Source organism: Micropterus dolomieu, linkage group LG14 (genome assembly GCF_021292245.1).
Source record: "Micropterus dolomieu isolate WLL.071019.BEF.003 ecotype Adirondacks linkage group LG14, ASM2129224v1, whole genome shotgun sequence".
In the NCBI taxonomy this organism is placed as follows: Eukaryota; Metazoa; Chordata; class Actinopteri; order Centrarchiformes; family Centrarchidae; genus Micropterus; species Micropterus dolomieu.
The window spans coordinates 10,653,241-10,680,245 of record NC_060163.1 but is presented as its reverse complement, the minus strand read 5'-3'; the positions used below and the strand labels follow the sequence as shown (position 1 = coordinate 10,680,245).

The window sequence follows — 27,005 nt, the reverse complement described above, 5'->3', positions numbered from 1 at the left end:
TCCAGAATGTAGCGCTTCTCAGTAGTGTAGTGAGGAGGCATAAAAATAATCACATATCGACACAAAATATTATTAGAACTTAATAATTTGTTTTCTTAATATCCATGTATTAACAGATCATTATTATTTTGAGAGCAAATTATGTTGCAAATATGGGTCAATAAATATTTTTAACTCACATGTTGACATGTTATAGAAAGCACAGCTGTTTGCTTTAGGTATCTCAATATGCCAAGTCAATAAACCAGTATACATAATATCAGGGCCCTGGAATACAAGCCTTGTTAATGTTAATGACTGTAGACTATAGTCATTTCACGCATACAGCAAGTACACACAGAGAAATATAACAACATTCCTCCAAGATGAAGGTGCTACATAGAACAACAAAACACAGATATAACTATGACTACACTGACTTATAAGACTACATTTGAAGTGCATGTACAAAAGGCGAAAGACCACAGAAAAACAGGATGACAGTGCAAACTTACTAGTTGTGCAGTGTTTTTTCTGTAATGACATTTACTTGTGTGAAAATGATATATTGTTATTATGTACTATAAATAATGGTTCTCAATGCTGTGATATCCTGCCATGACCCTGATGACAGCTTCTCCATTCAACTGGACCCTGGTAAGGTTTTTGAAAAATATCTTTAACAAATCTTACAGAAGTTGGAGACACATTTATATTATATTATATTATATTATATTAGAAAATCTATGGACAACATCAGAAATGCTAAGCCTGACTTCCGTGAAGAAACCCTGTGATAGGGGCTGACTAGGCTCTGCTAGAGCCCTATAGAGGGCTGCAAAAACCATAGACTGTATATTAAAAGTACTATGCCCCGCCCTCTTACTGCGATTGTGACCCTTCAACCAATCACAATCCTTCGCGCGGAATTTCAAAAATTTTCAAATGAACATCCCTTTACAGAAGGGAGATTGTTCCGCCAAATTCGTAAACAAAATAGTCCCCTTAACGTAAATTCAAGTTAAATGTAATGCACAAAACCAAAAACATCTTTAAAAACGCAGCAACACATACATACATCAAAATACATATATTGTGTCCCAAAATATCAATTATTCCGAGTAGTTTTTTTAGGTTAATGTGTGTTTGTTGTGTGGCGTAGTGATAGTACAGCACCCCTAGGAAAGAGTCGCGAGACGGCAAGTGACGGCTGTTCGAGGCAGCTTACGTTAGGCATTCGTAGATGTACATTGTAAGGTACGGTAGGACATCAGTTGTATGTCCAGTCTGATATGATATTGTAGTAAATAATTCCTCTTCGCAACATCGCGGTCGATGTTTATGGATTGCCAGAAATTGACGCGTCATTGAACGGACTTCCAGGTGAGGCTACAACGCTTAACAGTTAACATTAAGGTACAAATGTTTCAAAAGTTTTGGCTAACTTAGCGTCACATTTTCACTGAAAACCGTATATTCTTTTGTTGCGTAGTCTCTAACGTTAGTCTCACTTCAGACCATTTCTACGTTGACATGTATTTCTGAAAAGAGTAACTTATCGTTAATCGTAATATCGTTAACGTTGCTGTCGACGCGACATTGCACGTGGGATGTCGCAGAATTATCAGCAGTGTTTTAACTTTAACCACAAACGACCTGCTGATTTGATTTTACAGGGTAAGATTGGATTACGTCAATGTTAACTTGTGTTAAGACATTTTTGGACAAAAAATATATTACTAAGTCTATTTGATGTTTAGCTATCTCTCGGTGCAGGTTTAACACTTATTTACTAATGTTCCTAGGTAACGTTACGAAAATGCCACTGCATGGGAAAATAGTCGTGATTAAGAGGACTGGAGGAGATGGGACTGAGTTTCCTCTTACTGCAACGTGCTTATTTGGAAGGTGAGATCAATAACATGCATTTGGTGGCTTTAATTTTAGTCTGCCATGTTGTGATTCCAGATTATATATTTTTGTTGTTTCATTGCACTACTTTTCTAGTTATCTTAAAATGGCTAGCTGTTAATTAGTAGAGGAAACGCATGCGCAAGTTAATGTTGGAGCCAGCAATTCCTATGTGTGTGAAGCCATGTTGGGGTTGACAGAGGTGCTATAAAAACGCTTGTGGTTTGGAGGCGGGCCATTTGCTGCAGACGTCACAATCTTTACTGTATGTCTGCTCACTTACATGTATATCCAAACCTCTAGGTCACAAGTTATCTTTATGTAGACTGTGGAACATTTCATTAACTAATTATGAACCAGAACCACTTATGTGTAAAACTTAAAATGTCTCTCTTGTTGACCCATGCATTTGTTTCATTGTGATTTTTACAGGAAGCCTGACTGCGATATTCGTATTCAGCTTCCTCAAGTCTCCAAGGAGCATTGCAGAATTGACTTGAATGAAAATAAAGAGGTAACAAAGCGTGTTTAACATGACCACCTTAGCTTGTCATTGTTTCATTTTAAAAGGATATCTGGCATAGTGAGGTTAATGAATATTTACTGTATACTCTTCACATTTTGATAATTATAATGCTAATTTTCTAGATCAAAAAGTTCCTAAAGTTCACTGTGGGGAATCTTTACCTATAGCAGCATAAACCTAGCTGACACTGGCATTCAGCTTTGAGCTTCTCAAGTCCTTCTTTACTAATTCTTTTGTGTGTGTGTCTCTCCCAGGTCATTTTGACAAATTTGAGCTCAGTGAATCCAACTCGTGTCAATGGAAAGCCTATGCAGCAGTCTGAGCGTTTGAAGCATGGAGATGTGATAACTGTAATTGACCGTTCTTTCAGGTAACTATGAAAAGAAAAAGGTAGCTTTTGTTGTTGCTGCTGAGATTTTTGCCTTTTGCAGTCACAGATAACAGTTACAGTCACAGTTAAAATTATTAAACTTAGTTTGCGCCTGCTTTGTTTTTTATCGCCCAAAAAAATTTGAATGTTAATTGTCATTTCAGGTTTGAGTACCCACCAGCACCCACACCAAAGAAGAGGTCTTCAATAGGAGGCAAAACTGAAACCTTCAAAGTAATTGACTTATTATTCATCTCTTACCACAGGAGCATTGCAGCTTTCCCAACATCTTGAATTTGCCTACACTCCTGTTGAATTAGATGATTTCATATATGTTGATCAAGGTGTCTTATGCCTAGGTTCTTCAAGATCAGCAAGTGGGGGACACATTCGCTGTTGAAAAAGGAGACAAGAGGGTCTCTGAAGTGTCCACAGGTGAGACTTGTGTGCGTGATAGTGGTTATTCTAAATTAGCCGTATTTGAACATGATGTCGCACAACAATGTGCATTCCCAGAAACATGATAGATCAAATGTTTTTAGAAATGGAGACAAATCACTGTTTTGACTTTTTCTTGTATTGTTCACAACTATTTTATTATAGTCATATTTTGCTTGGTCTATAATACATCTGACAGATCAGTGGAATGTTTTTGCAGCCCAACTCTAACTCCCTGCCCATTGATAGGGATTCGATGGCTGTAGATTTTCTCTAGTCTAACATTTGCTTTTGTTTCAATGCTTTTTATGTAAAGTTTTGGTTGTTTTTCACATTTTAGACCCTCATCTGAAAGATGGAACTAACCATGACAACATCCAGCGATCGCTGGAGAAAACTATGGTGGAGTCAAAGGAGGATGATGGCCTGCTGCAAGGCAAGACCACCTCCCCCTTCAAGGATCTGTATCAAATGATCAAAAAATCTCTGGATGTCAAGACCCCTCGGAAATCTTCTGCCAGTCTGCTCCAAACGCCTTCTTCAAGGTTTTGCACACCAAAACCTTGTTCCATCAGGAAAAATGATGGAAGCCCTGTCCTTTCCACAGAAGACAAGAGCACTCCTAAGAAGAATGAAACTAAAGGGGAGAATGAAAAAATAAGTAATGGGACCCCAAAGTCTGTAAAGAAACAGAGGAGGTCCTTCCATGCTCCCTCTACTGAGATGGCCGGACCAGAAGCTGAAAATACAGCTTCACCTCAGAAGAGAAACCGTGCATCCCCCCAGAGGTTTACTGTGTGTGAGGTTATTGAGCAAGTTTCCGCTCAAACGCCAAAGTCGCCTATGAGAAGGAGAAGCAAGGAGGTCACACCAGCCAAACTGGTGACTAAGGAGCAAGAAGAGCAAGCGGTGACTTCTCCCAAAATACTTCAGGCATCACCAAGGAACTCAGAGAAAACTGAACAAGGTAATTAATACTGTGATGCTACGTTTTTCTTTTTAATATATGAGTGTTAAACAAATTACAGTAATTATTAAAGCATGTTTAAGATATGCTCCATTGTTATAGATGTGCATGTAACATGTTTTCAATTAATTTCATAGTGAAAGAGACGTCTAAAAAACGCAAAAGCGGAGAACTTGCGGCTGACTTACCCGCACCACAAATGAAGAGGAAACGGGTTTCCTTTGGAGGTCAACTGAGTCCTGAGTTATTTGACAAACGACTGCCTCCTGACTCTCCATTGCGCAAGGGTGCTGCTCCGCGGAGAAGCTTGTGTCTGTCTAAACCCAACCAGTCACTCCTCAGACGAGCATCGGTCATTGGCATGATAAAGGTAAGACTCTAGGAGAGGATGACTCAAGTAATTTGTCTAACATTACCGTAGTTATCCATCATATAATCTTTAAAATGGACCTTGGTTTTTGTTTAGGAGTTTGAACAAGAGCATCCAGATAGCCCAAAGGTTCGAAGAACACCTACAAAGAAGTCGCCAAAATCCAGGACCCCTTCTCCCAAGGCAGCAACTCCTGCAAAGAAGTCGCCAAAATCCAGGACCCCTTCTCCCAAGGCAGCAACTCCTGCAAAGAAGTCGCCAAAATCCAGGACCCCTTCTCCCAAGGCAGCAACTCCTGCAAAGAAGTCGCCAAAATCCAGGACCCCTTCTCCCAAGGCAGCAACTCCTGCAAAGAAGTCGCCAAAATCCAGGACCCCTTCTCCCAAGGCAGCAACTCCTGCAAAGAAGTCGCCAAAATCCAGGACCCCTTCTCCCAAGGCAGCAACTCCTGCAAAGAGGTCGCCAAAATCCAGTAGTCCATCACCTGCAAGGGGAAGGTCCCCCTCCAGGAACAAAGTGGAAACTCCTACGGCCAACGAACAGCCTAAGAATCAACGCAAGTCGGTAACTCCAGGATTCCAGACCCCCTCAGTACAAGGGCGCTTCTCTGTGTCACGCATCAGCACACCATCTCCAGCTGCAGAAAACGCTGTTTCTGCCCAGGTGCCTTTAGTCTCTGTAACTCCTAAAATACCCCTGAGGAGGAAGAGCGCCTCAGGGAAGACTCCAAGTATGGCAAAGAGCGCTGTGAAAGTAATGCGCAGAAGAAGTGGCATTTCACGGGCATCTATGAAACGTATGTTATACCTTGAAATTATAATCCATCGCTTCTTGTCTGGTCTTTGTTCCTTTCACTTTGTCATCAATAGAAGTGTGTGTGTGTGTGTGTGTGTGTGTGTGTGTGTCAGAATAAGGTGTAAAGACCAATGCTGATGCCATTTTACTGTAATGTTTACCATTCAGCTTTATCACATGGATTGACTTCAAAGTATCTTATTTCATCGCTCAGTAATTAAAATGAGAACAGATTTCATAATCTCAATAATGAGATGATCATTTATTGTTTACCATATAACTGATTAAAGATGCTGCAAGGTTTGCTTGGGCTTGGGTGTTTTTTTTGTTTAACATGTTTACTTTTTTCCTTCAGTGTGGGCAGATGTTGTGAAATTTGGGCAACCCAAGGCTCAAGTGGCTGCTCCAGCTAAAAAAACGGTCCCCAAAAAGACAACAAAAAAGGCTGCGTCCAAACCACAGGTAAAGTAAGATACTGTAACAAATACAGGGTACACTTTTTATCATAACAATTAAATGCTTTTTTTTTGTTTTGTTTTTTTCTATTGCTAAACAATCTAAACGAGTTGGACTAAATACACTGAACAACACATGTTTTTGCCCATATTCATCATGAGCTGAACTCAAAGATCGAAGACTTTCTCTATGTACACAAGGCCTATTTCGCTCAAATATTGTTCACAAATCCGTCAATATCTGTGTTAGTGAGCACTTGTCCTTTGCCGAGATAATCCATACACCTCACAGGTCTGGCATATCAAGATGCTGATCAGACAGAATGGGTATTGCACAGGTGTGCCTTAGGCTGATGCAAAGTGTTGCGTTTATAATTTTGTTCATTGTATAAGCAAAGAACTTCTGCTATTCTGTTTTGCTGAATGTGAATACTCTTTACTTTTAATAGCTAACTGTTGGAAAAAACTATATTCTATATTCTCTTCAATGAAGACCCACTGAAATTAGAGTTTTCTTATACTACATGTCTTTCTCAATCTCTCAGACCCCTGCAAGAGAACTCAAAGGCCATGTCAGCACTGGGCATGCAAATTCACCTGTTACCATTGTTTTGAGCAGAGCTCACTATCAAAAGTTTGTAAATCCAACTGGTGCTGCACCAAGACTGGTCGCCAATACTGCTCTCCTTAAAAAAAACATGAAAATGGACGAGGACCTGACTGGTAATAACCCCTTTTCCATCCTGACAAATGGCAAGACTAATTCTTGGTAATGCATTTTGGACTTTAACATTTTTATGTTGTGCATTGTTTTTTGAACAACAGGAGTTTCTGAAATGTTTAAAACTCCTCTAAATGAGAGGAAGAGGAGGTCTGTAATCAACGAGACCAGTGCTGTTAAGACACCAGCAGAAGGCCTGGGCACATCTGTGGTAGAACCATCAGTGTTGAACACACCAGAAGGACCAGGTAGAGTGTATGTGGTGTTAGAGAACCAAAGTATGACATTTTTATTCTGCATAATCAGAGACTGAAGGGTTTGTCAAATTAAGTCACATAATACATTAGCATAAACTAATAAAAATGTGACTTATTTTACAGGCGAAATGATGGTGTCCCCACTGAGTGTTTCATCTATGGTAAAAGACAAAAGCTACAACAGTGAGGCAGTCCAACGCCTCCTGAATGAAGATCCAGAGTCTAGCTTAGTCAGCGATGTCCCTGCCTTGGAGATTCACTCTGATTCTGGTGAACAGCAGTGCGCAGATTTGAAGACACACTCTGTAACAACTCCCAAACAGAAGCCAGAATTACCGGAGTGTCTCACTGGCGTGAAGAGGATCATGAAGACACCAAGACAGAAAGCTGAGCCTATTGAGGACCTGAGAGGGAGACTTCTGAGAACTCCTAAGCAGAAACCTGAACAGCAGGAGTGCCTCACCGGAGTAAAGAGGATCATGAAAACCCCACAACAGGAAGTTGCGCCTCTCAAAGACCTTCAAGCAAAACTTCTGGAAACTCCTAAAGCTCTAAAGGCTGATGCAGGTTTGGATGATAAAGAACTTGAAGAGACACCAGCACACGTGCAAGAATCTGAAGACCAATCGGAAATGACAGAAATGAAAACTCCAAATGTGAAGAGCTCCCCATTGGTATGTCTCACAGGTATCAAGAGAATAATGAAGACGCCCAAGGAGAGAAGTGCTCCAGTTGAAGATATGGTTGGCATAAAGAGCCTCATGAAAACTCCCAGAGATAAGAGTGAACAGGTTGTGGAGAACTTAAGTATCAAGAGACTCGCAAAATCGCCAAGGCTGAGCAGTAATGCGCCAGTGGAAGTCTTGGAGGGAGTTCAAGAGCTTGTGGAGGAGCCACTGACTGATCACACAGGAGTGGACACAAATGAGGTAACAATGGAAACACTTACCTCAACATTTTCATTATTTTGTTATATATTTGGGAATTAGTTTAATTTCAAGCATCTGAGAATGCAACTGGCAGGTAGCGTGTGATCGACAATAGGAACCGTTCAGCCATAGAACAAGGCAATGAACTGAACACTGCAAAACGCATGTTACTGAGATTTTAAATTTTCACATCACAGGAAGTCATTTGATTGAATATAAAAAAAACAAAATAAAAAAAACAAACACAGATTTTGTTTAGCAGTCCAACGTCAGTTGCACACACGGTAACTTCAGAGTCTACTTGAGACTCGTCCTCAAGACTTCAGACTCTGACTGGAGGTGCAGGACTCATGAACAATGTTTATTTTTAGGAAACGTCTGAGCTTGCTGTTATTCCGTTCCCTGCGTTACCTATAACCTACCTGTGTAACACGTAGTATCAGCTGCGCACGGCCACACGCGAGAGACAACAAACACCACAGCTGCTGTGCCATACATCATAAACTTTGGCTTTAAAACGTCGTACAACAAGGCCCAAACAAAGAAGCGCTGAACGCTACATAGGTTACCTGAGGTGAGTAAACATGTTTAGCTCAGCTTTGGCCCTCTAACGTTAGCTTGCTTCGGCTACTACCTACCAGAGCTACTCCAACTGTCGTTCGTTATGAAAAGATGAATGAGCGTTTGTTTACTTGCCAAACTTGTGGTAGTTAACATAATCATTTACGTCCCGCTAGTTGCCATCACATTAATTATTAATGTGGCTGCAAACTGGTTACAGGTTTAATGTTGATCATGTAATGTTACACTTTTATCTAGTTAAAACGTTACACTGGTTTGAGAGTCTGGGAGATATGCTGACTTACAGTAGTTTATCAGCTGTCATTAGTTGAAGACTCATTGTACATTAGACTACATGGTGGTGCTCTGTAAGTGGGGAAAAACAGGTTACAGAATTCCTTATAGATATGCAGTTTTATAACGGGGTACCCGCGGGGTCTTAAAAGTATTAAAGTCTTAAATTTCATATTTGAAAAATAAGGCCTTAAGTCTTAAATTTCATTTACCAAGGTCTTAAATTTGTTCATAATTTGTTCAATAAATGCCGTAACGTCATAAACACTTCTTGTGTGTGTGACTTTATAATTTACTCCGTTTGTTGTGATTGATGTTATATGGCAGTACAGGTAACGTTACTGTTTACGTCAGTGTTCAGCTTTACGCTCTGGACTGTGGAGTGTTCGCGGTGCACGAGCTTCGGCATCCAAACTCTGGCGCCTATCAGGCAGCTGTTAGGGAAGAAAACAAAACGTCTGTGACGGGCTACTAACCAGCTAACGCTAGCTTGTCACCTAAGAAGTTGCAGGGTAACGTTATGTGAGTGGGGATCCCCAGTTTATATTTTTCAGTATTGAATATTTAATCCAAATAGTTGTTCTTGTGAACCCAATATTGTAAATTGTGCATGTGAGCTAAGTGTATCGTCAAACCCCTAATTTGAACCCTACGTCCACAACACTTTTCAACACAAAGTGATGTCCTTGATTCATATTAAAGTACAAACACACCCCAAAGAGCTACAGTGTGTTAAGTATTAATAAAATATTTTATTAAATACATGTAATTTTGTAAATACCTTTCTCTGGAATTAAAATTCCTACAGATTTTGCGTTATGCGGCAGGGAAGTTGGTATTAAATTTCATCCTAGGTGGTATTAAAAAGGTCTTAAGTCTTTGAGAATCCTGGGGGTACCCTGTATAAGCAGCCTGGATTGAACGCAGCAGGTGATACAGCATTCATTATAACCACAAGAGACTTGAGATTTAACTTGGACTCTAGCTCAAAGACTTGAGCATCTCTGCCAGGCGACGGCAGCTGCTCTTCTGAAAAGGCCTAGCTGAGACCGCTAGAGTGCACTTTAGAGGCGCAGGGAGGGGGTTGGGTTGTTTGTTTTTCGGCTGATCGTTCCATTGATTTAACTTTGTTCTAAACAATTAGGCCTATACTCTTTCTTCAATGAAGGTTTCTAGAAGCTGAAATGACCAATTTATCTTGTCTGTGTACATTTCACTGAACCTTTCCTTTACAAGACCTCTGTTACCGGTGTGGTTTACTTTCTTTCTTTTATTTTGAACAGGTGGCAGATCAAAGCCCTCTGGATTGTGGTGAAGACATTGCAAAAGGTTAGTTGGTTCATAAGTTTAGTTAGAATAATATTAGATGTATAATACCAATGTTTCCCATTAATTAATGAGACCATGGCGGCCCGCCACAGTCTTAATTTGCTCAACCATAGTTTCAGAAAGAACCAAAAATACTTCTCGTAACAACATTCCAGACCTTTAACGTTGGGTTTTGTGGGCACTGCTCCGCGCTGCTCGTTAAAGCCCTCACGCTCACATACTTTGGCGCCCGACTCGAGACAACCACTTTTCTTTTGAGGTAACTACGGTAATGTTAACTGTCTTTAAGCTAGCGGCACCTAAATTTGGAGTGTGCACGTATTAAAGCCTTTATGGAAATCCACTGAAAAGAACGAGTGCAAGCTGACAAGCATGTTAGCAACTTTGTCATTTTCTCTTTAAAAAGACAAGTGTTGCAGTATGAGAGGCCTATCTCGAGAGGCTGTGAAGTCTTCATGTTACGCAATACGAGAACTACATACAACATAATTTATCAAATTGGGTCAGACTTGATGAATTTAGCGGGCGGATACACATGTGACAACATCCGGTTTTCAAAATAAGGTGTCTATACATTATGGAAATAAGATAAATTGGATTATATTCACAGAAAGTATAAAACATATTACATGTGTACATTAAAAGTAAAAGTTATGGTTGCTGGATAAACATTAAATTTGTTGACTTTTGTTGCTGTTTCATCACCATTTATAGCTATACAAAGGGTTTATGATTAGTTTACTAGAGCACAACATTGTTTTCAAGAGAGCAAAGTTATTCATAGGTAGCCTCTTAACTTTGCACCAAATTAATGCATTTAACTTTATGATGTACAAAATGTTCTTCGGTTGGCTCCCTGGGCGACGCGCACCCACCATAGTCTCTTAAACTCCAGTGGGAAACACTGGTAATACATGACATTTCTTGGGTGGTTCTGCTGATGAGCTGATTGATAACAATGGTTTTGTTGTCTCTCCTTATGTAGAGCTAGACTTTGCCCAGGAGGAGCCTCGAGACAATGTGCAATCAGATGTGATCAATGATGTGCTCCAAATTCACACGACAAAGGGTACAGATGCTAATGCTTTTAATTGATTTGTTATGTTAAAATGACTTTTGTTATAATGTGGACTTTGAGATGTTTTCCAAAATGTTATGGAAATTCTGTATATTGATTTGAAGAGGGGGGGGGAATCTGCTCTCGAAAGTAAGGGGGGTAGTTTTTATGCTTCAGAACTCATTCAGGCGTTGACGAGGGTTTGATCCTTGTGCCATGATCATTGCTGTGGAAATCTTTTGTCAAAACATGCCAGATGCAAATATATAAACTCTATCATAACATGTTTTTCTTTCTTTTCTGTCTACATTTGTTTATTTTAGAAGCAGATGCAAATGAAGTTGTCGATCATTTGGAGGAGGTGCCAAGTGAACATGATGATGAAGACGCATCAGATACCATGGAAACCGTTTCTCAAGCAGCTATAGATGAGAATTTACCTGTTGACGCAGCAGATGAGCATGTATCTGAAGAACAACCTGAAGTGGAGACTGCCACAGATTCTGACCATGAGAAGAAACCTGTTCGTGGCAGAAGAGCAAAAACAGAATCTAAAGCAGCTGAGGATAAACCGGAGGCAACAGAACATTGTGAAGATCCCATCACCCCTGCTCCAGTCAGAGGAAGAAAAGGGAAGAAAACTGAAGCTACTGCACCGCCTGCTGTTAAACAAACAACAAGAAGCAGGAATGCAAAGACCACTGAAAGCAGGGATGTTGAGATTGCAATGGAGAAAAGCGAGTCTCTGCCTTCCAAAGTTGCCCCTAAGCCTAAACGAGGAAGAAATGCCAAAAAGTTTTCTTCTGCTCAAGCTGAAATGGTGCCAGTGCCTGAGAGTGAGCAGAGCCCCCGAGTTGATGTCAACCACGAGGCAAATGACACTGCAACAGCTCTGGAGAAGGCTGTATTGAAGCCTAAGCGGGGCAGAAAAGCTGAAAAATCTGTGCCAGAGCAGCAAGATGTGCCCCAAGCTGACATGGCAAAAGGTACTTCAGAGTTCCTTTTTGTTTCTACTTTAAACTGAAGTCACTTAAAACACTTTCTGACCTATTCAACACGTAAAAGTGAGGGGACTTGATCAATGTGTTTTTCCATTCCTGGGAGAGTTAAGAATTGTGAATGTTCACAATATTAGTGTATGGTTCTCCATAGATTTTCATTGGTGAAAACAAATCCTGACTCACATACTGTATTTAACTGATGAGCTAATTGATAGTTGAACGCTCAACCACTGTAAATGTAAATCTAACATTTCTCCTTTTGTTTTCTTGTGTTGTAGAAGCAGGAGCAACTGAAGTCTGCGGTGACGAGCTGGAGGTGTTGCGCAGTGGACAGGATGAAAATAAATCATCAGATGCAATGGAAATCTTTCACCAGGCACCTGTAACTGAGAGTTTACCTGAAGTGAAGACCGCAACTTGTGAAGTCACAGAAATGGAGGCAGCTGTCGTTCAGAAAAAATCTGGTCGAGGCAGGAGACCGAAACTGGTGGAATCTAAAGCAGCTGAGGATAAACCGGTGGCAACAGAACATTGTGAAGATCCTGTCGTCCCTGCTCCTGTCAGAGGAAGAAGAGGGAAGAAAATTGAAGCTACTGCACTGCCTGCTGTTAGACAAACAACAAGAAGCAGGAATGCAAAGTCTCAAGAGAACACCTCTGATGATCAACCTGAAATGGTACCACAGAAAGTTGTGGAGCCACTGGTGGCTGAGGTTTCCACTGAAGCTGTGAGTGACCAGACTTCTTCACTAAATACCCATCAGGAAGAAAAGGATCCTGCACTGCCCGCAGAAGCTGTTGTGAAGCCCATTAGAGGGAGAAAAACTAAACAAGCACCTGTTGAGCCACCTCAGTCAGAGCAAAATGAAGTTGTTAGTGACGAGCCTGCAGACGCTCAAGCTCAAAAGTCCATTCCTGCTGTTGGAAAACCCAGAAGAGGGAGAAAGCCAAAAACTGATACTGTTGAACAAAATGAGGTGGCAGAGGACCCTGTTCTCATTGTGGAGACCAAGCAGCAGGCTCAGCCTCTGCTCAGGGCTAAGAGGGGAAGAAATGCCAAAGAGGAAGAGCTAGAGAAAGATGTCCAGACTATTTCAGTTGAGACTGCTAAACCACAAGAGCCGGTTAAAAAATTAAGGAGAACCAGGAAGGCGGAGCAAGACCATGTAGAACCAAGAGAAGAAGTCCAACCCGTTGTCCCAGAGGAGGCTGAGGCTCCACTTGTTGCCGAGCCAGTGAAGATGAATGAACAGGCAACTGTGGCTGCAAAACCAAGGAGAGGAGGGCGAAAAGCAAAACAGGACACACAAGAGTGTGAAACCCCTGTTGAATCTGCTGAGGTCCAAGAAGTTCCTATCGTCAGCTCCACAGGCAAACCCAAACGTGGCAGGAGAGGAAAACAAGTTACTGAAGAGATCACTGCTGTAGCACCAGAGGAACAACCTGACCATGAGCTTCAGGCTGAAGAGGAGAAAATTGCTGAGCCAGAGGCTTCAACCATTAAACATGGCAGGGCAAGGGGGCTTAAAACATTGGTGAAAAATGAGCTTCCACAAGCCATTCCGGCCAAGAGAGCCCGTCGAGGTGCAGCTGCTCCCCTTAAGGACACCAATGCAGAATCGACAGTCCTGGTTTCAGAGTCTGCGCCATCTTCAGTACAGCCAGCTAAAAGGGGGAGACGTGCAGCAGCAAAGCCCACAACAGATGATGCTGGTGACCAGGCAAATCCCACTGAAGACGTAAGCAGTGCTGTGGTGGAAGACACAAAAATGTCCAATAGATGTGTCAAGTGGAAAGCAGATTTGGAAGTGTTTGAGATTCCACAATTAACACCTGTAAAGGCGGTCCGAGGCAGGAAGTCAAAACTTGGAGACAAGGTTGACACTGAAAGCAAAAATCTCTCTAAGGATGCCAACAAAACTGAAGAGAAGGATCTCTCAGATGAAGTTGTCGAAGCTCAGCCCATCAAGAGAGCCAGGCGCGTGGCAAAGGTTGCTGACAAAGAGTTCACAAGCAAGGTGAAAAGTGTTGAGGCTGAGGCACAGCCAAAAACCCGAAGAGGAAGAGCAGCAAAGAAATAAATGCATTTGTATATATCCTTAATCATAATGACTTTTTCCCTTTAAAATCTTTGTCATTTTTTTTTAAGATTGTATGGCATTTTAGAAAGTAGTTTTATAAAAACGAAGCAGTGCTTTTTTTTCTCCAATACAGCAGGGAATCTTGTTTAAACCCTTTTATGTCGTGACAAGTTGTATGTTCATTACATTGCGAATATTTTTATGGTGAAAAAAGTGGTTATTAAATTTTTGTACAATGGGGGAAAAAATTGGTCTGAATTTGTCTTAATGTCCAAAAATGGATTTGGGGTTCTGTGCATCCACATGTGGAGTTACAATGACTGGGATGATTATTCACTAAATGGTTTGTTCTGGTGACTGATCATTTTCATGCTTTTGTCAGTTTCTGGAAGATATGACAGAAGGGTAATGGCCTTGTGCAACTTAGTGTTGCTGCCGATCTTTTCTGGATGACTTAGTGCTTTTTATAAGCAGAGGGGAAAATAAAAGTGGCTTTTTCAGAGCATATAAAACTTTACGTTGTAGGAGGGGTGAGCAAGAGTGAGTCAGGCAAGTGTAAATTGGGATATGGATTATAGGGTTTAAAAGAACTCTACTGAAGTTTTGACCTACATTGGACTAGAATGCATACGGCCGTAAATGCCCTCCTTTGCATATGAAGTTGAATTGAAAATGTATCGATTACTGAGGCTTAGTATTTACCATTTCAGACACTAGTAATATCCTTAAAGGGACTTAAGGAAAACTTTAAAAAGCCATTCATTGCAGTGGCATATTGAAAAATACAAGGTAGTCAATGTAATCAGTGTGCGAATAAATTTGATTAAATAACACTAATATTAAACTTTAACATCAGCACAGAATAAGCGTCTCAGGAAGAGACACAGAATAGTTTCTGGCTTCGAATTACTAACCGGAAATGGCGATATATCAGGAGAACAGCCCGGACACATTTAGGAGACGGAGTCGAAACGAACGCAGAGTCGACGCTGGAGGGAGATTTGAGCGGCACACGGGCAGCTTTCGACCTAAAAATTGGCTCACGATTTAAGTGGTTGACTTATTTCTTGCTTTGTCGTTAGATTTTATGTTTTGCCGTCATGGAGGCGGACAGGGACATAAAAACCACGGCGAGAGGGTTTCAGTGCACCCTGTGCAACGTGAATTTACCAAACAGTAAGTAACGTAACGTAAGCTAACTTTAGCCACATGTGCGACACTTAAAATTATGTTTCCAGTAACTTTTTTTATAGTCAGGTGACGTGCAGTATTACCGGACTAAAAATCCTACCAAATTTTAAGCTATGTCGGGGATGGGAAAGAACGTTAACATACTGTCACTTCTAAAATGAACGACATAATGTGAGTGCATTGTTAAAACAGTTAGCTAATGTTATAACGGTAAGAGATTTAATGTATTGGATACGTTTGTCATTTTTTTGATTGTTAGCTAAACGGTAAATTGCATGTCATTGCTTGATTAAACGTTTTTATCTTTGAAGCTGTGATATTAATGCAATACTGTTCAAATTGTAAATCTTTCCCGCAGTGCCAAGCTTGGAACAGCATGTCAAGGGGCGGAAACACAAGACGCTGAGCAATGTGCGGGCCACCAGGAGGACCCAGGATCAGCACAGTGTGTTTGTTAGTGGCATCAAGCCTGACATATCTCAGACTGACATAGCTGACTACTTCCAGCAGTTTGGGCCAGTCTCAGATATTATCATGGATAAAGACAAGGTCAGTCAGCTGTTCACAATGAGATACAGCTCATTTTAAATGACACCCATAGCCTCAAGGTGCTCCTCTTTGTAGTTTGTGGCTGGTAGTCAATTTCTGACTGAGCCCCAATGTAGTCTGACTGTGATGTGTCACTCTACGCTCACAGGGTGTGTTCGCCATCGTGCAGTTCAATGAGACTGACAGCATACAGGCAGCCCTGTCCTGTGTTGAGCATCGGATGAAAGGCTTGAAGCTGCGTGTCAAACCCCGGGAAAAGAAGGAGTTCAAGTTGATTCCCAAGAAGAACAATGACTTCCAGAACCTCCAACAAGTTCTTGACCGTCTGAAACCTCAGCTGTGCCAGTTGGTGTCTGTAAGCATCCTGTGAACTAGAAAGTGTGGGTCCGTAAAGGTTGGATTGTAAGTGTTACAGCCTCTGGGGGCTGCGAGTGGAGCTTTCAGATTCTTAAGTCTTTATATTATATATCATTTTTATGCTATACTAATTATAACTTATGCATTACATACTCATGTTAATAGCACATAGTTTTGGTAATTGGTGCACAAAAAACGGATACTTTTGTTGTTAAACTTGACTGTAAATGGTTGTCATACGCAACAGTTGTCAGACACTGTTAAATTACGAGGTGTTGTCGTTTTGTTCTCCAGGTGGATGCACAGATGCAGTACATTGTAGAGCGATGTCAGCTGGGCGAAAACGAGAAGAAGGCCCGAGGCTTGATGGTTCAACTCCTGCAAGAGGTTTTCGTAGAGTTTTTTCCAGGTGACCTTTGAGAACACACATACGGGGAGTCAATTTCTGAAATTTTGTGTAACACAAAGATAATTGTGTAAAAGTTTATTGTCAATTGGCTCTCTCACTTTTAATGCATTGTTTGGAACGGTGGCAGACAGCCAGATTCTGCCATTTGGTTCATCTGTCAACACTTTCGGCATCCACTCCTGTGACCTGGACCTGTTCCTGGACCTGGAAAACACCAAAGTGTTCCAGGCCCGTGCCAAGTCCACCGCAGAACAGGTCAGGCATTTTTATATATATATATATATATACATATATATATATATATATATATATATATATACAATTTTTACCTCAGTGTTATCACCAAAACTTTGTGGATCCACAGTGTATTGGCAAAATAATGTAACTTTACAGGGAGCCCGCTGTGAATTTTGTCATAGTTCCTTTCTTTTGTCTTCTCTCTTTCTTCAGGTAGGGGAGGGCATGTCAGACGATGGCCGCTCCGAGGACTCCATCCTGTCTGATATTGACCTGTCCTCTGCCTCGCCGGCCGAGGTCTTGGACCTTGTGGCTGCAATCCTCAGACGCTGTGTCCCCAGCGTGCACAAAGTTCAGTTGGTCAGCAGCGCTCGCCTTCCTGTAGCCAAGTTCCATCACCGCGAGCTTAACCTGCAGGGGGACATCACCATTAACAACAGGTCAGTAGATGATTCTTAGGATTACATTGATGATGTGTCAAAAGTCTTCAGATGTAGTGAGAAATTGTTTTTATCTTGTACAGTGAGCAGAATTACAGATTGGTTTCCTTTTTTCTATCCTGTATTTCTTACTAGACTAGCAGTAAGGAACACCCGCTTCCTCCAGCTGTGTTCAGGGATAGAGGACAGGCTGAGGCCTCTGGTGTACACAATTCGCTACTGGGCCAAGCAGAAGCAGCTGGCTGGTAAGGATGAAATGACTCACACCTCAAAGCATATCATATAGCACCTATTCTCTTTGTAAGAACAAAAAAAACCAAAACAAGATTATTGTGTTGTGGTTGTCTGTGCATTTAGGTTATGTCATTTTTTGGTCAACAGGTGTCAGTAGAACTTCACTTTCCCCTTGTCTTGTTGGGATCTGTCTGCACACACTGACTTGCAATGCCTTTTTAGCTCCTTGTTATTAAAGCTGTGAAAAAAGAAGAAATACATAAAGCTGGCACATGTATAGCTCCTTTTTGTGTTGAAATATAACAGGCAGTGTCTCCTGATATAGAATAAAATCTTAATGCGTGTTCTTCACAGAAGAGCACACAAATTACCTTCACTCATGGGGCACATCTCCTTTATTCCCTTTTATGAATAGTAGCCTCCACGCTGCCAGTGCAGCTTTCAACAAGGCACTTGTGTAGAGTGATAAGCAGAGCAGGATGGAATCAGTTCCATGTAAGGCTGCTTTCTAACTTCTGTTATACTTGAAATGAAATAAGTGAGTTTGCAACTATATTATGCAATGTTATTCTACAGCTATTATCGGCATAGATTCCCTTTTAACATCAGTGGAAAGCAGCTGGTTTTTCTGTATGACTTGGCAATGACCTTGCCCTTTAGGAGATAAAAGAACCAAACCCAATCCCCCACACCATGCCTTGCACTAATCATAGTTTCATCCTGTCAAGTATGAACAACACAATCACATTTGCGTTGTGACGTGTAGGTAACCCTAGCGGTGCAGGTCCCCTGCTCAACAACTACGCTCTGACACTGCTGATCATCTTCTACCTGCAAAACTGTGAGCCTCCTGTCCTCCCCACGGTGGACCAGCTCAAAGACATGTCCTGTAAGTGCTGTATTGCACCTGCACTCAATAGGCCTCATGCAAGAACATTTTTTTACTCTCATCTTAAACTCCTCTTACTGTTTATTTATTTATTTTTTTCGTTCGAGTGTTCCAGGTCAGAATCACCAAACTTGTCGTCAAGTTGCTCATTTCAGTGTTATGAATGCCATCTGTCCATAAGGAGGTGAAAATTTGTGAGAAGGGAGTTCTTTGACCTGGAAGTGAAGATGCTAAAAAAGTCTTTCTAAAGCAAATCAGTCCATGGCGTAGATGGAAGGTAATCAAGGGAAGTGACAGTCACTGAGAGATTAGATTTGACCGTATTATGGCCTACAGTGGATGATGTTAGACTCAGGAGCAACAGAAGATGATCCTGAGACTTCCTTCAAGTTCCTCAGGCAGCTACTAGAATTTATAAGTTGCTGTGAAACAATATGCCAAAGAAAGTCGTAAAATAAAAAAAAAATAAAAACCAAATTGACAGCCACAATGAAGACATGGTAAACAGAATATTCATTTTGCATTAAGTTGGTCTCATTTGTATAACTGAATTCAGGTCAAATTAGTGGGTTTTTGTCAAAAGGAGAGTCAGACTATCTATTCATGACTCGATAAAAGGTCTGGACCGCACTCTTAACGTGCCAATTAAGAATGAATCTGCTCATATGAGTGATTCTTGCATGAGGCTGAATATGTCCTTTTTAAGCAGTGTGAACGAAAACGGGACAACAAAAATTGCAAATTGCTTGCACATTATGTGTGTTTTATATATAGGGATGTTTGGACGAGATTAGTCTAAAATTTCAGTAGGTCTATTTCACTGTTCCAAATATTTCACTTTGATAACACAAGGATTTTTCCAGACAGCTTAAAATGACTTTCGTATTGTAGATCATTTAGTCCAATATAATGAAAATTACATGTTAATTTGTCTGTTTTGCTGTCATTCTAATTACATGTGATTTGTTTACCTCTTTGCAGGTGAGGAGGAAGAGTGTGTGATTGAGGGCTGGAACTGCACCTTCCCTAGTCAGCCTATTGCTGTGCCAGCCAGCAAGAATACACAGGACCTCTGTGAGTGAGAGTAATTGAAAAAGCATATATGTGTCTAGGGGTGTCCCCGACTAAGGATTTACATAGTCGAATCAGAATTGTCTATTGCCTATAGTTGACTGATAGTCGAATCATATGTGTTTTTGCGCGGCAATTGCGAGCGCGGGGCAGGGTGGGGGCTACACATGGTAGCTCCACTTTAATCTTGAGAAGTCTGTATTCATTACTCGGTGTAACTTACACTGTGCATTTCCAGCTAAACTGAGGCTTATTGTTGACCATTTTCTCTCTGCTCGCCTGCCATTCACCGGTCTTATGCAGAGTTCTGCGTGCATTCCGTGCTGCCGACAGCTGCGTGCACGAAGCGGTTCCTCATGGGTCTATTTCAAGTACTCTTTAAAAACGATAAATTGTTTATGTGGTTCATCAATGGTGATAAAGGATCCTAACTTTCCGCGAGGTGGGGACAACTCAGCACAACACCAGTGAAGCTGGGGCTCCATCCCTTCAGCAAGTGTTCCCCTACTCCCACACATACGCACCGACTCCCACCCCTTCCTTAAGGGTTAGGGTTACAATTTAGGATTTATTCACGCACTTTAAAAACATTTATTAAAAGTTTTTTTTCTTTTTACATGCTTTTATATTATATTGTAATAGGCAGTATGTTAACTTATTGGGAGAAAACTCATAGTTCTAGGTCAAATCAGATGTTGAGCACCCCCATATCACCAAAATGGCATGATCCTCATTTTGCTGCTGTGAGATTGACAGTCGAATCAGGCTCCACCCATCAAAACATCGAATCTTCGACTATTGGGGGTCAGCCCTAAATGTGTCAGAGGTTTCCTGTGACATTATATATGTAACCTAGTGTCTTCATGTGTTCTAAATACGGGTTAATATAACCTGTTAAATATATTGCCAGCATCACCACTACAGACCCTAAATGTCTTTCTGAATGTATGTTTTCTCTCTCTAGGCACCCTGCTCGCTGGCTTCTACTCCTTCTACGCTAAGTTTGATTTTGCCAGTAGTGTCATATCTGTGAGGGAGGGGTGTGCACTCTCAATCACTGATTTCCTCAGTCAGACTAAAAAGGAGGAGGCCATGGAAGAGGAACAACCCTCCAAGACCAATCGCCATGGCCCCAAACTGGGCCCCATAAATCTATTAGACCCCTTTGAGCTCTCCCACAACGTAGCTGGAAACCTGAATGAGCGCTCTCAGCGCAGCTTCCAAAGGGAGTGCCAGGAGGCTGACAAGTACTGCCGCAGCCTGCAGTACAAGCGCAAATCCACCAAGGGGAAGTCATGGGGGCTGGTACGCTTGTTGACCCCCCATGGGGAGGTCCCAACTACCAAAACAGAACAGCTAACCATCAGCATCCCCTTCAAATCAGCGTCGCTCCCTGAAGTGCTGCGCAATCAGCTGCACATGGCGGGAGATGGTTTTCGGCCGCTGTGGTTTCAGAAGGTTTGCTCTGCTGTGGAGGGAGTCTTCCAAAGTGTTCTCAGATGTCACTTTGTTCCCTCCACAGACGGCGTCTTTGGTGAGGATTCAGCTGCCAATGCTGCGGAGGAAATGGAAACTGCCTTGGCTTCACTCAAATCAACAAATGACAGCTCTGACAGTGTTGAATCCCAAAACGAAGCCAGCCCTCTGGGTAATGCTGTGGTCGGTGGCAAGAGGCCGCTATCTTCTGGCAGCGATGCTTCTGTGTCGCCTCAAGGCAAAAAGCCAAGACTGGCAAAAAGGGGCAAGCCTGCATCTCCTCACTGGATCTGTGAGCAAAAGCACTTAGTGTGGGCTGGCAGGAGGAAAGTGAGAAGGGAGCTGATCAAAGATACAGACTCCAGGCCAGAGGGCAGCTGCATGGAGCTGGAGTCCCAGGTCACAGCTCGCATCATTGAAAAAGAGCCAGAGCTCAAGGAGCCCCTGGAGTTCAAGGTTCAGCCCCAGATGGTGGGTGGGACAGAAAGCACAAGGGCGGTGCTCAAGTTTGAACCAACCAGCGACAAGGAAGGAGTTTTTCATGACTTCTTTCATTTCCTGGAAGCCTTCTTACCTAAGATGGTAGAGACATTGCTAGAGAAACCGGTGAGTAGTGCTTAAAATAGGACCGATTTCAGATATGTCTCCATTAAAGCTAAGAATTTGGGGGTCTCTTTGTTTTGAAACAAAATGCCATTACAGCCACTTGTATTAACCGTTGTCTTTATATTGACCAGGCATCAACTATTATATTTGGAGATAAGGGCTTTGTCAGAACGTTTGTATTGTTTTCATGTGTGCTGTATATTTGTTCTTTGTTTCAGAATACGATTTCCTAAAGAAGCCTACTTTTATGTTTGAGACGTGATTTGGTTTTAGTTTGTTTAAAATGATGCTCCTAAATGATGAAGCTTTAAAGGGGATGTCCAGTGGCAGACGTTTGGTGTACACAGCATCTGATACTGTCTTCAAATAAAATAAAAAAAAGCCTTTGGAAAATACTGCATCATTCTTTACACAGAAGTTGTGATCAGTCAGGACCCACATACATTTATTTCACCATCAAGCATCATCTTCAAGCTGTCCTTATTAATAAAGAATCAGTAATTGTAGTTTAACATACAGTAGTTGCAGGAACAGGGTCGATACTTTAGTTTAACTTGTCGTGAGCTGCCAGAGAGGGACCATTGACTGGAGCTTTTATCCAGTCAGGTCTTTGCTCATACGACTAAGACAGATGAGAGTAATTACTCAGACAGGCAGACTACTTTATTATAGCAGGAGCGGAGGGATGCACAGAGTTCCCCTGTGCTGATTAACATCATTCATCTCACTTTTACAGAGAAATACAGACGGCCAGCAGGCTATGGAGGATGGCGATGGCTGTCGTGATGAAGGTGTTTGAGACGGCTCACTGCATGTTAATCTGATGCTGGCTTGCATTGCTGATTGTTAATTCTTGTTTAACTATCAGAAAGTCAAATATTGCGTTATGACTCCACTTGAGTATTGTGAAAATATTGATTTCTGGCCATTCCAGCAGCTCTGGGAATGGAAATGTAGCTCTGGCCCATATTTATCAAGCTTCTCAAAGTGCCATTAAAGTCTTAAGTGCTAAAAATTCACGAAATTTAGTTTACTTTCAAATTTAAGCTAAGAATCACTCTTACTCTCCCAGTTATTAAAGACAGCTCGAGAGGTCTCTCGACTGGTTAGGAGTTGCCAGTACAGGCTTGTGATGGCACTGTGGAGACAGAGACATGCGCATATGTTTCAGGAGAGGAAAAATGTTTCTGAATTATTTGATGATGCGCACTTAATCAAACGGCATCGTTTGGACAAAGTAGGCATAATCTTCTGTCAGAGAGTTGGTGAGAGACGTCACCTCACACGGACTTTATGCAGCAATGCGTTTTCAACTGAATTGAAGGTGGTGATGACACTTCGTTTCATTGCCACAGGACAAATGCAGCAATGCAATGCTGATTGATTCAGGGCCATCACAACCATCAATAAGCCGAATTGTCAAGGAAACAATTATGGCAGTTACAGCTCCAAACACTGTCACGTGTTTCATCGACTTCCCAACAACACCCTGCGTAATCCAACAGACGCAAACACAATGCTTGAAAACGGCCAGCTTTCTAGGAGTAGATCATTTGCAGCGCGCAAAAAGAACCAGATTTAGGATCATAAACACAAATGGAGATATCTCTTTCTGCAAAAGAACGCCTCAAATAGCCTATGTTAAACTGCAGTTTAATCGGGAATCATATGAATTAATAAATGCAGTGCAATTCATTCTCATAAAAAAAGTGAACATGAGGACAAATTATATCTAAATTGATGCCGTTTTCAGTCTGTCAATCCAGCAAATAGGAGTGCACTTTCATGTAGCCTAAAATGTCTGTTGCCTTATCGAGCCAAACGCTGTGCGCCAGCATGTGGATGTGATGCGCTACTTGTAAAAACACGTTATGGAAATATAACACTTATTTTGTTTTCATTTACAACAAGTCATATTTCTTTTAACTCATCGACAGCCTCGTTAAGTGATTGGACTGTTTGTGTAGCCTAAATAAATGTTTAAACACAAGTGGAAAGCATTTGGTTTACTCTCTACAGATGGGGGAATCCAAATTAGTAGGCCTACCTGGGTCATCCCATCCTGCGTGTGTGTGTCCCCCTCCAGCCAGCGACGTCACTAATCAAGAGGGAAACCCCTACCTGTATATCGTTTATGATGGGGTGGAGCTCACGTGCCCCCTTTCCTCCGGTGCACAACGTTGCGCCAAAGTGCGTTTTTTACCCACCAAACAACATACTTCAGCTTCACCAAAAGGAAGGTCGGTTTCACACTGAGTTAATTTTCGTTTTGTTGCTTTTCTGTCGAAGTTCTCAACAACTATGTAATGGCTTTCCATTAAATTTTTTTGCAGAATTCATAGTCTGGAGAGGACCAATCCTACTGACTTTGGTTATCTCCTGGCTGTTCCTTTATATGCCCCAATATCTGTGAAATATCTCAACATCTATTAGATGGATTAGCACCAAATGTTCTACAGGTCATGGTTCCCAGAGGATGAATTCTAATGACTTTGGTGATCCCCTGAACTTTCCTCTAGTGCCACCGTGAGCTTTCATTTGTGTTTTTGGCTGAAATATCTCAACAACTATTGCCGTGAAATTTGGTGTAGACATCCCTGTCCCCCTCAGAATTAATACTATACTTGCTAAACCATTAACTTTTCATTTAGCGACATCAGGTCAGAATGTGTCTTTGTCAGACACTTTGATCTATAACTGAACACCTGCTAAACTCACGACATTCCTGTAGCACGGCTGTGGACTCTTTCTGGTTTATGTTCTGTCTGCTGAAACGCTCACCGTTCTCGTTTGTGTTTATTTTTCTGAGGTTTTGATGGCATATTGCTCGAACATCAGCCGTTTACTTCCACTCCACACTGCTCCAGTATCACCATCCCTTGTTTTTCACAGGTGCTCCTGATATATGGCCTCTCACAGGCACACACACATACACCTCTAAGCCGGAGAATCAGAGTGATTGATATCAAACCTGGAGATGTGTTTGCTGTTGGCCTAAAACAAGAAAACAAACCATCGCTAGTTGTTCTGATAAGACTCACAAGCTATTTTCCTCAGATTTCAATCTATTGTAAAATATTAATCAAGTTGAACAGCAACACACACAGTATGCGGTCGTGGAAAAGCTTGAAATGGTTTCATCAGGTATTGATGACAGTCCAGTTACATGTAGCTCATTTGCTCTAATTAAAATAACAATTGGTTGTGGTGAGCATTTTTATGTGCCTTTGTATGTGTATGTCTGTCGGGCCGTGGAGCTTATTATTCATTTAGAGTTCCCCAGAAAAAGATGCCATTTCCATGTTTTGTGTAATTGATGGGAAGTGATCCTGAGTCAACCCCCCCAAGACCTAGAATCTTCAAAGCTTGCTAGCAATATCAGCTACTTACGGCTTCTGTACATTCTGCTGTGACGCATGAATGCATTGAGTCACATCTATTCTGACATCATCTTGTTTTGTATTGTGTAGCTGTAAGTTTACGACATATCCAGTAATCAGCCCCTCTGCGTAATCGGATGCCTAGAATATGGAGGGCATGTGAGTAAGACATTGACTTTGCCCTTACATAGTTTTTAAGGGGATTATTTTGATACATAAACAGCACACCGACTCCCCTAATTTGTACTGACTTTGAGAGCATGCTCTGAATCAAATCATCGACCTTTCCCGAGCCCTCTGACACCCGCCTTGCCATCCATCAGAGTTACCTGAAGCTGCCATTGCCAGCTCACTCATAAACACATCAGTCGGTGGGATATAGCTGTAATTGGTCAGCTCTGCTTTCCAGAAAAGACAAATGGTCTAAGTGATGCTGCTGTTGGCAGAGTAGCTTTGGCCCTCTGGGGGAAATGAGGCACTGGCTATTTTGGAAACCAAATGAGAAGCACTGACTTTGTGCGCCCATTGTTTAGGACTGACTTCTCTTACATAGAAGCTGGTTGTGTGTGTGCGTGTCCCTCCAAAAAAGGCAGATAAGGTCTGAAAGTTAAAGAGAAATATGTTATTGTTTGCTCACTGGTCATCTGTGTTTCTGACTGATATTCGGTGGCCCCTTTTAGAGCCATTTATGTGGTCAGGAATTATGGGACCGTGGCAGTGGACAGCCATCAACCCCCCATTTTGTCTCCTGAGCAAGTGTGCAAACAAACCTGGCTGCCTGAAAAGCACTCTGTTCATATTAGTGGCTCTCCCACTATGGAGATAAGGCTAAATAAAAACGCATAATCATTTCCCCCTTTCTGTCTGTGATGGCAGGAAGGAGTCAGACATTCTCCTGGGAGATTGCTCTTACACCAGAATGGACTTCTGTACGCGCGTGTGTAATGTTCCTTTTGTATTTGGACTATGTGTCATGCAAATGGAAATAGTAGTGGTTTTACTATCCAAAGTGAAGACAGGCTCAGGAGAGAAGCTTTTAGGGCTCCATTTGAGGAGTACATGTAGATGCCTTCAGTAAGTAGATTTCCAACATCCTGATTTGCTCAAGTTATCGCTCTGGGCCCGAAAAAGTCTTACTCAACAAAGGAAAAAGTTGGCAAAACTGAGCAAAATGCGAGAAAAAGTTTTGAAAATCAGTTGCCTCCTACTGGTCCTATTATCTTGGCCTTGATGGCAACTCAAACACTTTTCCCCTCTGTAGGAGCCTAAACTACTCTTCAGGAGTGCATTAGCTGGGGTTTATTGGACTGTGAGAACTTTTAACTGTCTGCCATTTTCCTTATCGGGGGGGTTGTTACTTTCTCAGTGTTTATCTACAAACACTGGAGATAGCTAATGAGTTTTTCTTGGGCATATTGTTGTTTCTTGCCATTGACTTTTATGGCTTGTAGAGTGAATGCAGAGTGGTTGATTACTGAAGCAGAATTAACTAAATGTTCAGGGTAGCCACCGTCAGCTGTGGGAAATGGGTGATTACAACAGAGAGGACACATATTGGTTCCCTTGAATTGGAGATGATTTATTCGGGATTTAATCACTTTTAGCTATCCCCCCCTTTTTTCCCAGCTCCTCTGATTGTTAAAAGCAAAGATTTTACTATTTAGATTACATTTTGCTATTTTGCGCCAATTTGGACGTCGTAGGGTGAACAAACTGCAGAACACTAATTGTCCCCTCAATATCAGTTTGAATTATGGTGCAATAATTGCTCAGAAATGATCAGTGCAATCAATGTGTAATACTGCAATCCACTTTATGGCGTGGTCAACTACATTTTAACTGCTTGTTTATTGTCAACAGCAGCAGCAGCTCTGTGGAGGCTGTCAGTGGGGATTTATGCCCAAATCAAGTCAAGCTTTTGACAAGGGCTTAGGGACAGACAAAGGACAGACAAAACACTGTTGTTTACAACTCTATAAACTCTATAAGCATATGAGATGAGTTGTCATGACTTCCCCAGGGAGCCCAGTATGACAGCTTGGACTGTGCTGTTATGTTATATGGCACCACAACAATTCCTTTGATTTATCCATGATGATCTAATACATGGCTAATACTGATCTTAC

At 41.7% G+C, this 27,005-nt stretch overlaps 2 protein-coding genes across 4 annotated transcripts; both read left to right on the top strand.

Moving 5' to 3' along the window:
• The first annotated feature begins 1,180 nt into the window (after positions 1-1,180).
• On the top strand, positions 1,181-14,288 carry mki67 (marker of proliferation Ki-67). 3 transcript variants are annotated; one of them, XM_046069110.1, is made up of 18 exons: positions 1,181-1,362; positions 1,785-1,887; positions 2,323-2,404; positions 2,671-2,786; positions 2,951-3,020; positions 3,146-3,221; positions 3,565-4,191; positions 4,329-4,561; positions 4,658-4,722; positions 4,774-5,357; positions 5,712-5,818; positions 6,357-6,534; positions 6,637-6,780; positions 6,913-7,718; positions 9,857-9,902; positions 10,888-10,971; positions 11,283-11,945; positions 12,239-14,288. In XM_046069110.1, exons 2-18 carry the CDS (start codon positions 1,799-1,801, stop codon positions 14,038-14,040), a joined length of 5,772 nt encoding a protein of 1,923 aa, XP_045925066.1. In that variant the 5' UTR covers positions 1,181-1,362; positions 1,785-1,798; the 3' UTR covers positions 14,041-14,288. The 3 variants fall into 3 exon arrangements, with proteins under 3 accessions (XP_045925066.1, XP_045925064.1, XP_045925065.1); XM_046069108.1 differs by having other exon boundaries at positions 4,658-5,357; XM_046069109.1 differs by having other exon boundaries at positions 1,181-1,395; positions 4,658-5,357.
• A 699-nt stretch (positions 14,289-14,987) lies between these two features.
• tut1 (terminal uridylyl transferase 1, U6 snRNA-specific) lies at positions 14,988-21,892 on the top strand. The gene is made up of 11 exons (XM_046069658.1): positions 14,988-15,216; positions 15,590-15,780; positions 15,929-16,135; positions 16,432-16,546; positions 16,674-16,801; positions 16,997-17,223; positions 17,359-17,468; positions 18,224-18,346; positions 19,328-19,420; positions 20,382-21,499; positions 21,718-21,892. Exons 1-11 carry the CDS (start codon positions 15,141-15,143, stop codon positions 21,730-21,732), a joined length of 2,403 nt encoding a protein of 800 aa, XP_045925614.1. The 5' UTR covers positions 14,988-15,140; the 3' UTR covers positions 21,733-21,892.
• Positions 21,893-27,005: the final 5,113 nt, after the last annotated feature.